The sequence below is a fragment of the Leptopilina boulardi genome, unplaced genomic scaffold (assembly GCF_019393585.1).
Source record: "Leptopilina boulardi isolate dan_hultmark-lab unplaced genomic scaffold, ZJU_Lbou_2.1 LbouV2_55, whole genome shotgun sequence".
Classification (NCBI taxonomy): Eukaryota; Metazoa; Arthropoda; class Insecta; order Hymenoptera; family Figitidae; genus Leptopilina; species Leptopilina boulardi.
Genome location: NW_026138000.1, coordinates 1,166,238 through 1,184,134, shown reverse-complemented (window position 1 = coordinate 1,184,134; position 17,897 = coordinate 1,166,238). Strand labels below are relative to the sequence as shown.

The 17,897-nt window shown below is 19.4% G+C and overlaps 2 protein-coding genes across 2 annotated transcripts; one reads left to right on the top strand and one right to left on the bottom strand.

Moving 5' to 3' along the window:
* Positions 1-70: 70 nt before the first annotated feature.
* On the bottom strand, positions 71-5,736 carry LOC127290192 (cilia- and flagella-associated protein 410-like). Its single transcript, XM_051318625.1, has 7 exons — positions 5,211-5,736; positions 3,773-3,838; positions 2,467-2,634; positions 999-1,158; positions 839-910; positions 345-461; positions 71-223 (listed from the first exon to the last, which is right to left on the bottom strand). The coding sequence occupies exons 1-7, from the start codon at positions 5,288-5,290 to the stop codon at positions 113-115; spliced, it is 774 nt and encodes a 257-aa protein (XP_051174582.1). The 5' UTR covers positions 5,291-5,736; the 3' UTR covers positions 71-112.
* A 1,171-nt stretch (positions 5,737-6,907) lies between these two features.
* LOC127290054 (akirin-2) lies at positions 6,908-16,666 on the top strand. The gene is made up of 5 exons (XM_051318431.1): positions 6,908-7,505; positions 9,841-10,040; positions 12,764-12,926; positions 13,167-13,222; positions 14,607-16,666. The coding sequence occupies exons 1-4, from the start codon at positions 7,328-7,330 to the stop codon at positions 13,175-13,177; spliced, it is 552 nt and encodes a 183-aa protein (XP_051174388.1). The 5' UTR covers positions 6,908-7,327; the 3' UTR covers positions 13,178-13,222; positions 14,607-16,666.
* The last annotated feature ends 1,231 nt before the right edge of the window (positions 16,667-17,897 follow it).

The following is a 17,897-nucleotide window of genomic DNA, read 5'->3' as shown; positions in this document are numbered from 1 at the left end:
CAATTGCAGAGAATTCTATTTTCGTGAAATGTGCGACTAAAAAAAAAAAGAAAACCGCCGTCCCGAGGGATTTTCTTTTCTTTTTCTTTTTTTAGGGACGGCGCCAAAAACATCATTCCATTAAATCGTCTTTACGATTTCTTATTGCCACCTCAACGACCTGAAGACTTGGATAATCCAATTCTTTGACGAGACTCAAAACAGCTGATAAAATATTTGAATACTGCGAAATAAAAAAAAAAAGACAAATTTAAAAAAAAAACAGTTTTAAATTAAATAATTAAATTTAATAGGAAAAAATTTGTATTAAAAAACAAAAGAAAAGAAGAAATTTTCTTTTTCACCTCATAGCCGTAATGATTATTTGGAGCGTATTGAGGTGATGGTGATGGACCATAATTTGCATTTTTTTTGTCGGTCACGTGATTTTCCTGATGTTCAAGTTGTTCATCGTAACTTCTCTAAAAAAATTAAAATTATTTTTACAATATTACATTGAAAATTTTATTTTATTTTTTTTATTTATTTAAAATTAAAATTAAAATATTCAATTTTCTTGAATAATTTAAAAAATATTATTTGGATCAAATAAAAAAAAAAATTAAATAAAAAAACAAAAGGTAAAATAATAAAAATTCTTTTAAATAAAAAATAAATACAAATAAATAAGTAAATAATAATAAAAAATAAATATAAACAAATAAATAAGTAAATAATAATAATAAATAGAATATAAATAAATAAAGAATAAATATTAAATAAAAAATGTAAATTTAAATCTATATTGTTTTTTGAATTTGAATTTATTTATTTTTTATGAAAAACTGTTTTTTTTTACCTGATCACTAGAAGAACTGTATCTTCTTTGCTGGACCAATTCGGGTTCTTCTAAATATTCCGTTAAATCCTCCTTGAAATATCAAAAAGAAAAAAAACTCAATTTTTAAATTAAAAAATTTATTTATAAAAAGGAAAGAAATTTAAAAAAAAAATTTTACCTCAATTGGTTGATTGGCTTGCGGTGATGATGCTTCGTAATCCAATGGATGAGATAAAATTTTTCCACGACAAAGTGCAATTTGAACTTCCTCTGGCGAAACAACTTTATCGTCGAGTTTTTGTAAATTTGGCAAAACCCGCAAAACTGCCAATCGATATCTATAAAAGAAAATATAATAAAAAACCAAAAAAAATAAAGTAAATTTCTTCTTCTTCTTTCCCTTTCCTTTTTTTTATATTTCCAAAAATAAAATTAATTATTTTTATAGGAATTATTTTTCTAAATTTCATATTTCTTTCCGAATTTTTAAAAATTTTTCGAATTTGTTTAATAAAAATATTTATTAAAATTGTCCACAAATTAAATTAAATAAATAGAAAAATTTTTAATTTTTTTTTTCCTAAATTAAAAATATTACAAATTTATTTATTTATTTTTCCTTTTAATTTTGTTTTTTAACATTTTTTCTATTTTACACTATTTGTAATTTATGTAAAATACAACAAAATTCTTTTTTTTTGAATTAAATAAAATAATGAAGTCTCAAAAAAAAAAATTCAATTTGAAAATATTTCACTAGAAATATAAAATAATAAAAAAAATATTTAATTTTGATTTAATTTAATAAAAAAAATTTCTGAATTTAAAAAAAATTAGAAGGTTTTTGTAAAAGATAAATTTTCTTTTTTTCAATTTGTTGAAAAAAAAACTCGAAATTAATGTAATTGAAAAATAATAATAATAATAAATTAATTAATTAAATTTCTTTTAAAAAAAAATTTAATTTATTAACTTGTAATTTATTTACTTATTTATCAATTAATTATTGTATTAAATGAAAATGAATTTATTATAATTTGTTTCATAAATAAATTTAATTTATCTAAATTGTAATATTTTTTTTTAATTAAAATAAATTTAATCAACTAATAAAAAATTTGTTGTAACAAAAGTAAAATATTCAGGTAAATAAGTAAAATAAATCTCTATTAATAAAAAGAAATTAATTAATTATTGTATTAAATTAAAAAATTAATATTTATAAAAAATAAATAAATTGATAAAAAATTAATAATTAAATAAATAAATTCTAAATATTATTAAATAACAAAATTGATTTTGTTAAATAACAAATTATTTTTAATAAAATTCCCTTCCCTAAATTCCCTTCCTTTTTTTTTATATTTCCAAATAAAAAAATCCAAATTATTTTTCTAAATTTCATATTTCTTTCCGAATTTTCAAATTATTTTTCCAAATTTTTAAAAAAATTTTCGAATTTGTTTAATAAAAATATTTATTAAAATTGTCCACAAATTAAATTAAATAAATAGAAAAAATTTTAATTTTTTTTGTTTTTTTCGTAAATTGAAAATATTTTAAATTTTCAATGAAATTTTTTTATTTCAAAATCTTAAAAATACTTATTACCCCAAAAAATTTTCGAAAAAAAAAACAATTCTCACCCTTCACGTTCGGCGCATGGATTTTCACTGAGCCAAAGATTTCTTAAATTCGTCAAATCCTGAAGATAACAAACTTCATTTAAATCATGAATATTATTTCTTCTTATAAATAAATCACGAAGATTGGAACAATATTGAAATGGTGCCAGAGTTTCGATGCAGTTCACACTGTTGAAAAAGAAAAAAAAAATTATTCTTTTAAACAATAAAAAAAAAAACAAAATCCTTTCTTTCAAATAAATAAAATAATTTACAATAATTAAATATTTAAAAAATAAAAATAAAATTTTTTTTTAAAAACGAAAAAAAATTTGAAAAATTAATAATTTCTGTTTTTTTTTTAAACAAATAAATTCCATAAATGGAATTTTCACCGAAGGAATTCGTCGCAAAAGGAAAATAGACGTTAATGAGAAATTTATTCAGTGCAGAGAATAAATTGAATGAATCGTAAAATGTTATTTACATATTTTATATATATATATATATATATATATCGAGTGGGTAGAGTGACTTTTTTCTCACATAGACTTTTATAGTCAGTGACCATGAGATTATAGAGGAATCATCAAATCATTCTCAATTTGTTTGTTTTTACAAATAATATTTGAAATATTTTGTTATTTTATTTATTTATTTTTTGTGCGCAAAATAAATAAACAATTTAATAAAATAAAAAAATAAATAAAAATTTAAAAATATATTTTTTTTAAATTAAAAAAAAATTAAAAATTTATTTTAATAAAATAAAAAAATAAATAAAATTTCAAAATATATTTTTTTAAATTAGAGAAAAATTAAAAATTTATTTTAATATTTTATTAATTAAGCTTCAGCCTTTCGGCCCAGAAGTGGACTTGGTTTAATACAAAATTAAAAAAATATAAAATTTATTTTAATAAAATTAATAAATTTAAAAATATTTTTTTTTAAATTAAAAAAAATTAAAAATTTATTTTAATAAATAAAATAAGTAAATAAATTTTATAAATATTTTTTTTCCTTTTTTTAAGAATTTTACAAATTTAATTTTTTTTTTAAACAATTTAAAATATAGTGAAAAATAAATAATTAAATAAATTTTTCTTAAGAGGAAGAAAAAGGAAAATATTTTTTTATTTAAAATAGTATTGGAAAAAATTTTGATTTTAAATAAATAAATAATTAAATAACTAAATAAACTTTTAGAAATATTATATATATTTAAATTTTTTTTTTTTTTTTTTGGTGGAAAGAAATAAAAAAAACAAATATTTTTTTAAATAAATAATTTTTCAAAAAAAAAAAATTCTAAATCAATTTATACCTTAAGGACAGAACTTCAACACTTTTCATTCTCTGTAAAATGCTGACATCTGTTAATTCAGTTCCCCTGTAAATAGAATATTTAATTAATTAATTAACTAATTAATTAATTAATAAAAATAAAAATAATAAATAAAAAGAATGGAAAAAACCCTTTTATTTTTATAAATTAATAAAATAAATCAAAAAATAAATAAACAGTAGTATATAAAAAATAAAAATTACCAAATAAAATTACCAAAAAAAAAATTTCAATAAAAAAAAATGTTTTCAAATAAAAAATAAAATAATATAAAAAATATATATATATAAAAAAGGGAAAAATAAATATAAAATAAATTAATTTTTATTAAAAAAAAATGAATTTTAAAAGAAAAACTAAAAATTGAATTAAAAAATTTTAAAAAGAACAGTTATATTTTCATGTGTGTAATTAATCCAGGCGTTAATTAGAAACAAAGAGATTTCCCACACTGATTTTTATTTTTACAATCTTTATAACAGTACTTCTTTCTTTCTCCTTTCTTTAATATATTTAAATCTCTTTTTTTCTTTTTATTTATTTATAAAAAATTAAATTTAATAAAAAAAAAACTAAAACAATTACCTTAAAATACATTAAAAATATATAAAATTAAAGAAAAAAACAAATAAATTATTTTTTTTTATATACAAAAAAAAAATTAAAAACTTTTATTTTAATTTTTCAATAATTTTTTTAACTCAATTTTTATTTTTGTAAACAAAATTTGAGATAAATTTCTATTACTTTATTATTATTATTATTATTATTATTATTATTTTAAATAAATAATGCCTGTAAATAAATATATAAATAAAATAAATTATTATTATTATTTTACGTTTATTAAATAAATAAATTAAAACAATTTTCATTGCAAGAGGAAAAATACAAAAATAAAGAAAAATTATGAAATAATAGAAAAAAATCGATAAATTTTTATTGTTTTTTTTCTGCATATATTTTACTGAAAAAAAAAATATTTAAATAAATACAAATACTAAAATTTTCAAACGAAAAAAAAAGGAAAAATAATTTTAAAAACTAGATAAATTAATGTTTTTTTTTACATAAATTTTACTTGGAAAGAAATAAATAAAATTACTAAAAAAAAATTTATATAAAATATTTTCTTAATCTTTTAGAAAAAAAAATTTGTTAATAATTTTTTTTTGTATTTTTTTCACGTAAATATGAATTAAAAAAAAAAAAATAATAATAATAATAATAATAATAATAATAATAATAATAATATAGAACAACAACAATTAGAAAAAATATTAATGAAAAAAAAGCAAACAAAAAGAAAAAAGGGGAAAAAATCGTTAAAAATACATTAGTAAAAAAAAAAAGAAAATAAATAGAAAAAATAAAAAACAAATGGCTGAATAAAAAAAATTTTTTTTTAAAAACTCACCAACAATTGAGCTGTTTGACGTTTGCCAAATCTGAACTTCTTGTTCTTGCAATGACCATTTCTTCAGTAAGTCTTACCATTTTGAATTTGTTTTCTTTTTTTATTTAAAACACTTTTCACTATAAATATTCAGAAAAAAGTATAACATTTAACGAATTAACACGAAACACCACCGAAAATTTTGAACAAATAAAAAAAATATATATATATTCACTTCACATTTAAATCAACTATAAACACAATTAGTTTTGACACTTGTCTTTTTTTTCGCAATAAAAAAAAAAAAATACTCCTAACCTTTAAAAAAAACGCAATTTTTGAGCAAAATACCGAAAATATTGAGAATTTTCAATAATTCGACAACAATTTAGAGATAATTTTTCAGCCATAACAGCTTATTTAATAAATTATTTATAAGCAATAAAAAAGATAGGAATGTAACAAAAAAAAACACACACACACACAGAGCAAGTGAAACCGCGAATTGACAGATGGAAACGATGTCAGTGGAAGGCAAGCAAAATTACAAATGGTTTTATTCCTCTGTCTCTTTATTTTTTTATTTCAATTCCATGTTTCATTTTTAAATATTCAAATTTAGCGGCAATTTTAAATTGTTGGGAGATTTTACAAAAAAAAAAAAAAAAAAATGGTTGGAAATTATATTTTTAAAAAAGAAAAGAAAGAAAATAGTAATTAGTAATCAATTAGTAATTAGTAAAAATAGTAAATATTTTTAATTAGTTCGTTATTTTGGTTTTTCTTTTTATTACGTTGTTTTAAAAAAAAAATTAACGGAAATTGCGTAATGGAGCATTTTTACACCTTTGGTAAAAAAAACAAATTTTTATTTTGCATTTTCCGAAATACACAAATTTGATTGGTTGTCTATTATCAATCAGATTGTGAATAACCAATCAGGTTTAAGTATTTCGGTAAATGCAAAATAAATTTTTTTTTACCAAAGGTGTAAATGCTCCATAAAATATACAATAACCGGTTTTCTTTTTTTTATACCAGGGATGGGAAACTTGTACAAGAGTTATAAAATTCAGGACAAAATTCAAATTAAAACATTTTCCATTTATGCCACTAACGGAAAATTAGGCATAATTTACAATATAGTTTCTTTGAAAATTCGAAATTAAATTAATATATACAATTCGTATAAATTCAAATTTGGACAAGTTGAAATAAACACAATTGGACAAATTAAGAAATGTGTCCACAAAGGAACAGTGAAAGTTTAGTTACTTTTCACTAATTTTTTTGTAAATTAGGCTTAATTTACCAAAGTTTCTTTGAAAATTCGAAATTAAATTACTCTCAATGTACAATTCGTATAAATTCAAATTTGGACAAGTTGAAATAAACACAATTGGACAAATTAAGAAATATGTCCACAAAGAGACAGTGAAAGTTTAGTTACTTTTCACTAATTTTTCTTGTAAATTAGGCTTAATTTACAAAAGTTTCTTTGAAAATACGAAATTAAATTACGCTCAATGTACAATTTATAAATAAATTCAAGTTTTGGGCAAATTGAAATAAAGGACAAAAATAAAGGTCTGTCCACAAAGGGAGAATAGTTTAAGATATATACCCTAGGGGTATTTAGATTCCAAACCCTGGAAAAATCAGTTCCACAGTTACCGCACCCTGACATTAACCCCAGATGGACTGAAAAAGAAAAGATGGTTGCCCACTCGTGCTCCGTCATTTCACCTAAACGGTGACAGTCGTTCTTTCGCTAACGGCCAGTGAAGTTCGGCCATATTGCTTTTACACTGATCGTCACTGTTTGTTTTGGTGCATCATTTTCTTCTTCTCTCCCCTCTCTCGTTATTAGTTTTAAAAACAAAAAACAAAACAAAATCCCCTCTAGAATTAAAAACAATTTTTTTCCCCATTACTCTCTTTCTCTCTCTTTTTTTCCTATCCACTGATATTGTGGTCTGTGCAATAAAAAAAAAAAAAAAAATTTCCAACTAAATTCGTCTCGTGTCATCTGGACTTATAAGTGTTTCGTGAGTGTGTAGTGTTTCTCCCATCGCATATATATATATCTATACCTATATATATACATTTATATACGCGAAAACGATACAAGAAAAAAAATGGCCTGCGCCACCCTAAAGAGATCTCTGGAATTTGATCCGGTGCATAGCCATGGAAGACCAAACAAACGACGAAGATGCGTTCCAATGTGTGTTTCACCTGGTAATTCATCGCCAAATGTTACAAAAACACAAAATCCATCGCCATTTGGTGAAATATCACAGAAATTGACGCCTGGTAATTATATTCAATACGGCCATTTTTTTTCTGTCTCTCTCTCTCTTTCTCTCTCTCTCTTACTTTTCTATACTTTATCTTATTTTCATATATATAGTTTCTCCTTTTTTTTCAATTTTTCAGAAAAAAAATATAATTTTTTTCTCCTATTTTCGGGAATATTTTTACATTTTTTTGGATATATAAATTTTTTTTTCCGAAAGCATTTTTTTTTTTTTTTTTTCAAGGAGCCAGGGGCTTGGCCCAGTTGGGGCGATTTAAAACCCGTATTTAGTGTCTCCCCCCCTTCTTCTTTTTTTTTTTGTTACTATAGTGAAAAGAGAATTGAATGCTTGAGGGTTAAGGGGTAAAGAGGGGTGGTGGGGGGGGAGAGTGTACAAGAGTCGATCCCTAAGGGTCCGGGATAAAGGTAGAAAAGGGGGGGAGGGAACACACGTAAATCATATGGTAATGCCCTAACGGACTCCGATCCCAACCATAGATTATATTATAGGTGTGTGTATATATATATGTGTATAGAAGCACGCAATCGAAATTTACTATTTTCAAAAAAAAAAAAATTCTTGTTTTTCTTTTTCGATTATATTTAAAACAAAAGGGTGGTGGGGAGGGGGGAATTTTCTTGTATTTTCGAGAAAAAAAAAAAAATTTTCTCTTTTTAATTATTACTGAAGAAAAAGTGTTAATATATTTTACAAAAGCGTATATAAATTAGCAGCAATGTTGGTAACACTGTCTCAATATTCTATATTATGTGATTGATGATTATTATTTTATATTTATTTATTTATTTATTTTTTTTTTTTTGTATAATTGTACTAAAAATTTTGAGATTTCAAAATATATTTTTAAAAAAAATTCTAATTAATTAACTAAAAATTAAATAATCCACAAATAAATAAATATATGATATTAATAAAAAAAATAATAATAATAGTAATAGTAAATAAATAAATTTTTGTAAATTAATTTAATAATAAATAGTAACTATAATAATAATAGTACTAAATAAATAATAGTATTATTATTATGAACTAATTATTATTATTATTAATTTATTATTATTATTATTATTATTATTATTATTATTATTATTGTAATTTAATTATGATAAAAAAACTAACAATTAAATATTAATTGTAAATAAATAAATTTTTGTAAATTAATTTAATAATAAATAAATTAAAATTAATGAATAAAAAAAATAATAATAATAGTAAATAAATAATAATAAATAGTAACTATAATAATAATAGTACTAAATAAATAATAGTATTATTATTATTATTATTATTATTATTATTGTAATTTAATTATTATAAAAAAACTAACAATTAAATATTAATTGTAAATAAATAAATTTTTGTAAATTAATTTAATAATAAATGAATTTAAAATTAATGAATGAAAAAAAAATATTAATGAACGTAAAAATTTATTTTTCCTTTTAATTTTTCAAATATTTTTCAATTTTGTTTTTAAAATTTTTTCTATTTTACACGATTATTTGTAATTCATGTAAAATACAGCAAAATTCTTTTTTTTTCTAATTAAATAAAATAATGAAAAGTTTCAAAAAAATAATTAAATTTGAAAATATTTTACTAGAAATATAAAATAATAAAAAAAATATTTAATTTTGATTTAATTAAAAAAAATATATTTAATTTTGATTTAATTAAAAAAAAATATTTAATTTTGATTTAATTAAAAAAAAAATTTCTGAATTTTTAAAAATTAAAAGTTTTTGAAAAATTTTTTCTTTTTTTAATTTGATGAAAAAAAAACTCTAAATTAATTTAATTAAAAAATAATAATAATAATAAATAAATTAATTAAATTTCTTTAAATAAAAAAATTTAATTTATTAACTTGTAATTTATTTATTTATTTATTTATCAATTAATTGTATTAAATTAAAATAAATTTACTTTATTTTGTAATTTATTTCAAAAATAAATTTAATTTTTATAAATTGTAATATTTTTTTTTAAATAAAATAAATTTAATCAACTTAATTAAAAATTTGTTGTAACAAAAGTAAAATATTCAGGTAAATAAGTAAAATAAATCCCTATTAGTAAAAAGAAATTAATATTAATTTAATTAAATTAAAAAAATTAATATTTATAAAAAATAAATAAATATATAAGTAAATATTATTAAATAACAAAATTAATTTTGTTAAATAAAAAAAGAAATTGATTTTATTGAATAAGAAAGAAAATTAATTTTATTAAATTGAAAAATAAATTTATTAAATTGAAATAAAAAAATTTATTTTTATTCAAAATTCAAAAACAAATTTTCATTTTTTTTTTTTTTAATAATTCAGAAAAAATGGCAGCAAACATCAGAGAGGAAATCCGCCGATTGCACCGACGCAAACAATTGTATTTTAATCCTCAAGGCAATAATGGCGATTCCTCAGATATGGAGGGTTCATCAAATCCTTCCAGTCCATCTGGTTGCGGTTCAAACGCCTACAGTAATAGTACATCATGCAAAGAGAAACCACTTTTCACATTCAAACAGGCAAGTAGTCATTCATTTCAATTTTTACCTTCTTTTTTTTTTCCTTTCAATTATTATTATTATTTGTTATTATTTCCATTTTATTGAATATTTTCTTTTTTTTTTAAAAAAAAATTGTTATAGTTTATACAAAAAATATTTATTTATTATATAAATAATATTTAATAATAATTATTATTATTATTATTATTATTATTATTATTATTATTATTATTATTATTATCAGGATGTCTGACGGTCAGTGAAAAGTCAGGGAAATTCTTCAAATTTTCTGGAATTTTTTATAAATAAATTAAAGTAACTATTAATTTTAAAAATACGACTTTTTTCTCGACTTATTTTTAATAAAATGCGACTTTTTCGACTTTTTTTTTACATTTTTTTTAAAAAAAAATTTAAATAAAATACATTTTTTTTTGGAAAAAAGGGAAATTTTCTTCAGATCTTCTTTATTTTAATTATTTAACAAATTTTTAACTAAAATTCTTCACTAAATTAATTATTTTTTTTAATAATTTTAATGAAATTCAATTTACAAATTCAATTATTTCAAATTATTTTTCAATTAAAGTTTTTATGAAATTTAACAATTGTTTATAATTTAAAAAAAAAGAAAATTTCAAATAAAATTACCAAAAAAATTTTAATTCAAAATCACAAATCATTTCAAAATGAAATAAAATTCAATTATTTTTAAAAATTTCAATTCAAAATCAACTAAAATTTCTATTATTACTCAAAATTTAAATTCAAAATCAATTAAAATTTAGTAATTAGCCAAAATTTTAATTCAAAATTAATTATTATCAAAATTTTTAATCAAAAATTAACTAAAATTACATTATTGTCCAAAATTTCAATTAAAATTCAATTATTTCCCAAAATTTCAATTCAAAATCAAAGAAAATTCATTTATTTTCAAAAATTTCAATTCAAAATCTTGTAAAATTCAATTATTTTCAAAATTTTTAATTTAAAATCTACTAAAATTCAATTATTCTCAAAAATTTCAATTCAAAATTTATTATTATCAAAATTTTCAATAAAAACACAAATTAAATTAAATTATTTTCAAAAATTTCAATTTAAAATAAAATAAAATTCAATTATTTTCCAAATTTTGAATTCAAAATAAAATAAAATTCAATTATTTTCCAAATTTTCAATTTAAAATCAACTGAAATTCAATTATTCTCAAAAATTTTCAATTTAAAATCAACTAAAACTCAATTATTTTCCAATTTTTCAATTCAAAATTAATTATCAAAATTTTCAATGCAAAATTTCAATTGAAATTCAATTATTATCAAAATTTTCAATTTAAAATTAACTAAAATTCAATTCTTTTCAAAAACTTCAATTGAAATTCAATTATTTTCAAAATTTTCAATGCAAAATTTCAATTGAAATTCAATTATTATCGAAAATTTCAAAACAAAATTTATTATCAAAATTTTCAATGCAACATTTCAATTGAAATTCAATTATTATCAAAATTTTCCTCTCAAAATCAACTAAAATTTAATTATTTCCGAAAATTTCAATTCAAAATCAAAGAAAATTCAATTATTTTCCAAATTTTTAATTTAATAAAAAATAAAATTCAATTATTTTGCAAATTTTCAATTTAAAATAAAATAAAATTTAATTATTTCCCAAATTTTAAATTCAAAATCAACTAAAATTCAATTATTCTCAAAAATTTCATTTCAAAATTAATTATTATCAAAATTTTCAATAAAAAGTTCAACTAAAACAGAATTATTATCCAAAATTTCAATTAAAATTCATTTATTTTCAAAAATTTGAATCTAAAAGCTTCTAAAATTTAATTATTTCTGAAATTTCCCTTGAAAATTTGTTTGAAATTTAATAATTTTAATTATAACTCTCAACGGAAATTCAATTATTTTTTACTATTTTTTGTAATATTCTTTGAAAATTCAACTACTTGAAACTATTATTCAATTAAAAATGGTTTTCCGTTAAATTGAAATTGTATTAATTTGAAATTCGATATACTAGAAAATCTGCTTTTTTTAATTTTACTAAATAAAAAATTTGATTATTTAAGATTTGATGCCCTTAAAAATTCTTTTAAATTAAATGTTGAGAATATTTATACGTCCCCAATAATTAGTTTATTTATTTCACTTAAATATTTTATTTTTTACGAAACATTATTTATTTTGTTCAAATACATATATGAAATTAGTGGATAATAGACACAGGTGAATGATTTAATTGTATCAAAATAAATTTTATTTGATCAAAATAAAATTTTTTAGTGTAATTTAGCTCAGGGAGAAGTCAGGGAATTTTTTTCCTAGCAGTTGTTAGACACTCTGATTATATTAAGAATAATAATAATAATAGTAATAATATAATAATAATAGTATAATAATAATAATAGTAATAATAGTAATAATATTAATTAATTATAATAATAATTATTATTATTATTTTTATTATTAATTAAAAAACTTGCAATTGAAAATTCTGATATTATTTTAATTTAAAGTTAAATTTTTGAAAAATTTGAATTATATTTATCTATAATTTTTCTTGAAAATACATAATTGAGAGTTTTCAAAAGATATTTAATTAAAATTTATTAAAACTTAAATTTAATTTAAATTTAATTAAAAAAAAAAAAAATATTGTGCATTTTTGTAAAATTTGTAAACATTTTTGATAATTATTGTAATTTTATTACAAATTAGGTTGGTTTGATTTGCGAGCGGATGCTGAAGGATCAAGAAGTACAAATCCGAGAGGAATACGACCAGATTTTGACAATGAAACTATCCGAGCAATATGAATCATTTGTTAAATTCACATACGATCAAATTCAAAAAAGATTCGAATCTGCAGCTGCTCCAAGTTGTAAGTTTACGTTTTTTTATTTCTTCGCTATTTTTTTAAAAAAAGATTCTTTTTTTTTTAATTATTTTTGTTTCTTTAAAGAAGATTATTTTCTTTTTTTTAAAAAAAAATATTATTTTCGTTTTTTTTTTTTTAAAAAAAGATTCTTTTCTATTTAAAAAAATTAAAGTTGATAAAGAATTGCATTAATTTTTTCTTTCTTTTTTTTTTATTAAAAATAAAAAAAATTTTTTTTTTCAGATCTATCCTAAGTAGGATTCTTACTGTTAAGGATACTTTTCTGTGAAAAATATTAGGTGAGTTTAATAATTTAATATAATTTCTAGTAAATTAGTAAAATTCAAAAATAATTTTAATAAATATTTAATAATTTAATAATAATTAAATAATAATTAAATAATAATTAAATAATAATTAAATAATTAAATAATAATTAAATAATTAAATAATAATTAAATAATTAAATAATTTAATAATTTAATAAATTTTCATTATCATTTTCTTTTATTCTATTTAAATGGCCAAAAAAGGGTTTTTTTTTTCGTCTCTTTCAATAAACTTAATTTTTTTTTTGGAATTTTGTGATATTTTTCTAAATTTTGTTTTTAAAACAATTTTTTTTTATTCTTTTCTGTATTTATTTCTATATTTATTTATTTATTTATTTATTTATTTATTTCAACATATACTTCTGGGGAATTTTTCTTTATTACTTTTAAAGGAAAATTTATTTTACAATCTTTAAATATTTTTCAATAATTATGTAAACAGAAATAGAATTTCTCGCGTTTAGAAACTTTTATTATAAGATTAGATGAAGATAAAATTGATAAATTAGATAATACATATTTCTTTTTTTGTTTATAAATTAAATTGTTTAGATTATTATTATCGTATAAAATGAACAATGACGTTTGTACAATTATTTATTTTTAACAATTTAAAAATAAATTTAAAAAAAAAATGATAAATTTAGAAAAGAAAAAAAAATAATTAAATTTTCTATACGTGACTTTTAATTTTAAAAAAAATTTTTAATTTAATCCAATTTTATGTGATTTCAATTTTTAAATTAAAATTCTTTTAAAATAAAAAAAAAAAAGAAAATTGAACTGTAAAATAAAAATTCTTGCAAAAATTTGGTTGTTAAAAATTTTGTTTAAATAAAAATTTTGCATGAAAAAGAAATTCTTGTTCAAATGCTAATTTTTTTGAAAAAATGAAAATTTCTCTTCAAAAATAATTATTTCTAATAAAAAATATTTTAAAAATAAAAATTGGGAGGCATGATAATTTTCTAAAAATCTTTAGTTAGAATTTTAATTTTATAGAATTTTATTTGTCAAAATTATTATTTTTGAGCTGAATTTTTATTTTTCGACATTTTTGCTTCGATCCGAGGACTAAAAATTTAATTTCCTAAATTATTCGTAAATATATTATTATTATTATTATTATTATTATTATTATATATTATTAATATATATTAATTATTATTTAATAATAATTTAATTTTGAAGTCCCGTAAATAAATAAATAAATAATATTATTATAATTATTAATTATTATATTATATTATTATATATTAATTATATTATTATTATTTTAATTATTCAATTTGTGGAGGACGTAAAAAGAAAAAAAATTCCACTTTATCACAGAAAAAAAAATTACTTTCAGATTTGTACTGCGTGAGATAAAAAAAAAAAAAAAAAATTTTTTTTTTTTTTGCTTGAACGTAAACGCCAAGATGGATTGGTGGATTCTGCGCAACCACTCGAAAAAAAGGGGAAATCAATTTTTTTTTTTTTTTTTTTTTTGAAGGAACTAAAATAAAAAAAATGAAATTTTTTTTTTTGAGCAAAAATGTTTAGTACACTATAAATAAGTTTAAGTAGAATATTTGCGATAAACAGCGATCACACTTCTTAATAATGATGAAAAAAAAAATAATACAAAAAATGTCCACAATGTATACTAGTTAAAAAAAAAACTAACGATATTTGTACCGTCTGGTGTTTGTTATAAAAAAAAAGAAAAAACAAAAAAAAAGTGCGCTGATATCAGGGAACTTTAAATTGCACAAATATCACAAAAATATCGAGTGAAAAATAAATTTAAAAAAATCGAATCACTTTTTTATACTGAATTTGATAAAAAAAAAGGGGGGCGGAATTGTTTTCAAAAATCAAATTCACTTCGTTGAGTGAAAAAAAAGAAGGAACGAAGTTGTAGATTTTTAAAAGCGGAAAAATTAATTTGTTTTCAAAAATCAAATTCGCTTCGTTGGTAAAAAAAAAAATTTTGAGAAACGAAGTTGTTTTTTACCAGATTTTTGGAATGCAAAAAAAAGATTGAATGTGTATATTTTTTGAATATAAAAATTGTGATGAATTTGATATTTGATGACAAATAGAGAAAAAGTGAATTTCGATATTTATGCGGACGAATTTTTTTTTTCGAAAAAATGCTTTTCGAATTAGTTAAAAAATTCTATTTTATAGAAAAAAGAGAAAAGGCACTCGAAAAGGCTTTTTTCTATTTATTTTTTTTTTTAGATTAATCTTCTCTCTCTCTCTATCTTGTTAAGGTGAACAAAAATTTAGGATAATCGTTTTTTTTTTTTTTTTTGTTTTTGCTCGCTCTCTTCATTTTTTTTGAGGAATTTTTTTTTTCGTAAATTGTGTACAAAATTTATTGTATAAATTGTATTTTCAAATTAAAAAAAAATCGTAATTTTGAATCGGTGATTTTTTAAAATAATAATAATAATAATGATTTGGGGAATATTTTCCACGTTCCCTGATAGCAACGTTTTTGCAAAAAAAAAAAAAAAGGACAACAAAAGAAAAGAAAACGAATATCCGTAATTTTACTGTGCCTATATTAATTAGACTAAAAAAAAAAAACGCTTTGGTCATTGTTAATATATCAAATTTACAAACAAAAAATCGTCTTTTTTTGCTTCGACACGTAACATTTAATTAATTTTTCTTTTTAAGACGTTTTTTTTTTTCAAAATAGCAAAACCTACTTTTTAGTATGTACATTGTTTTTCTGTTTTTTTTTTTTATATAATACTAGGATTATAATTATTTTCATTTAGGCTATGCGTTAAGATTATATTGTCGACAAATTTCAAGTTTTTCTTTTTTAATTTGGAAAAAAGAAAATTCCAAGTTTTTCTTTTTCTCTTTCTCTCTTTAAACGACAAAAAAAAAGAAACTAAATTCTCGTCACGATTTACAAAAAACATAATTTTTAGTTTAGAAAAAAGTTTTTAAATTTTAAAAAAAGGTTCTTTTTGGTTTTCTTAAAAAAAAAATCTTGACGAGAATTTAGTGGTATGAATCGATGGAAATGTTTTTTTTTTTTTTTGTAATCGAAGAAGCAACGAGAGTTGAGTCCCAAAGAAAAATGGAAAAAAAAATAAGGAAGTAAATGAAGAGATAATAAACTTGATTGAGTGTGGCATGTGTAAAGATTAAGTTAATTAATAATTGCAATTAGTTTATAAAGAAATTAAAAAAAAAAAAAAAAAAAAAAAGAAAGGAAGAAAGAAAGCCACATAACGGTTCGAGATGCGAATATTTTACCATTTAAGAGAGGCCATGGTGAGAGTGGACGCACCCTGGAGAAAAAAGAAAAATTCCTTGTGCAAGGAATTTAATTTCATTGTTAAAATACCTCTATTATGTAAACACTTATTATTGAAATAAATATAAACTTTAAGACTGAAATATTTTCATTTTTTTGGTTGGAACCATTTTATTCCCTTTTTTTTTGTTACATTTTACGCTCAAAAAGCGGAAAAATGAACAAAAATATAGGTTATGTTTATGATTGTTTTCAAAAAGTATCATAAACATAACCTATAATTTTTTTTTGCTTTTTTTGTTACATTTCACGCTCAAAAAGCGGAAAAATGAACAAAAATATAGGTTATGTTTATGATTGTTTTCAAAAAGTATCATAAACATAACCTATAATTTTTTTGCTTTTTTTGTTACATTTTACGCTCAAAAAGTGGAAAAATGAACAAAAATATAGGTTATGTTTATGATTGTTTTCAAAAAGTATCATAAACATAACCTATAATTTTGTTGCTTTTTTTTGTTACATTTTACGCTCAAAAAGCGGAAAAATGAACAAAAATATAGGTTATGTTTATGATTGTTTTCAAAAAGTATCATAAACATAACCTATAATTTTTTTTTTTGCTTTTTTTGTTACATTTCACGCTCAAAAAGCGGAAAAATGAACAAAAATATAGGTTATGTTTATGATTGTTTTCAAAAAGTATCATAAACATAACCTATAATTTTTTTTTGCTTTTTTGTTACATTTTACGCTCAAAAAGCGGAAAAATGAACAAAAATATAGGTTATGTTTATGATTGTTTTCAAAAAGTATCATAAACATAACCTATAATTTTTTTTGCTTTCAGAACATGTTTAAGGCCTAAGCAGAATAGAAACGTAATCGTAATCGCAAATGCAACCGGAAGAATGAGTTATAGAGAAGGATAGATAGATTGTTTGTCCTTCTCTAACTCATTCTTACGGTTGCGTTTGCGGTTACGATTTCGGTTACGTTTCTATTCTGCTCAGGCCTTTAGAGGGCGTCATTTATTTTTAAGGTGTGTTCACAGGTTTTGTGGCTGCATGTTGTCATGGCAACGCTTAAGAGTGCGAGAGAGAGAGAGATAGACGCTGTCCTTTCATCTACAAGAAAATTTTTCTAACCAACAGAGAAAAAACACATCTGATGTGCTGTTAATTTCGCTTTGACATTGATAATCGTTTTTAATTTTTAAAATTGAAAACGAAGGATAAAGAAAATTATTCTAACCTACAAAAAAACACATCTTTTGATGTGCTGTTAATTTCGCTTTGACATTGATAATCGTTATTATTTTTTTAAAAAATTATATCGCAGGGTAACAAAAAAGTTTTCTAACCTACAAAAAAA

Excerpts from the sequence above, each read along its gene's own strand:
- LOC127290192 (XM_051318625.1), bottom strand. The coding sequence starts at position 5,290 with ATGGTAAGACTTACTGAAGAAATGGTCATTGCAAGAACAAGAAGTTCA. Across the intron at positions 1,159-2,466 it reads CCATGCGCCGAACGTGAAGG|ATATCGATTGGCAGTTTTGC; the intron begins GTGAGAATTGTT and ends TTTCTTTTATAG. Across the intron at positions 911-998 it reads AAGCCAATCAACCAATTGAG|GAGGATTTAACGGAATATTT; the intron begins GTAAAATTTTTT and ends TGATATTTCAAG.
- LOC127290054 (XM_051318431.1), top strand. The coding sequence starts at position 7,328 with ATGGCCTGCGCCACCCTAAAGAGATCTCTGGAATTTGATCCGGTGCAT. Across the intron at positions 7,506-9,840 it reads ATCACAGAAATTGACGCCTG|AAAAAATGGCAGCAAACATC; the intron begins GTAATTATATTC and ends TTAATAATTCAG. Across the intron at positions 10,041-12,763 it reads CACTTTTCACATTCAAACAG|GTTGGTTTGATTTGCGAGCG; the intron begins GCAAGTAGTCAT and ends ATTACAAATTAG.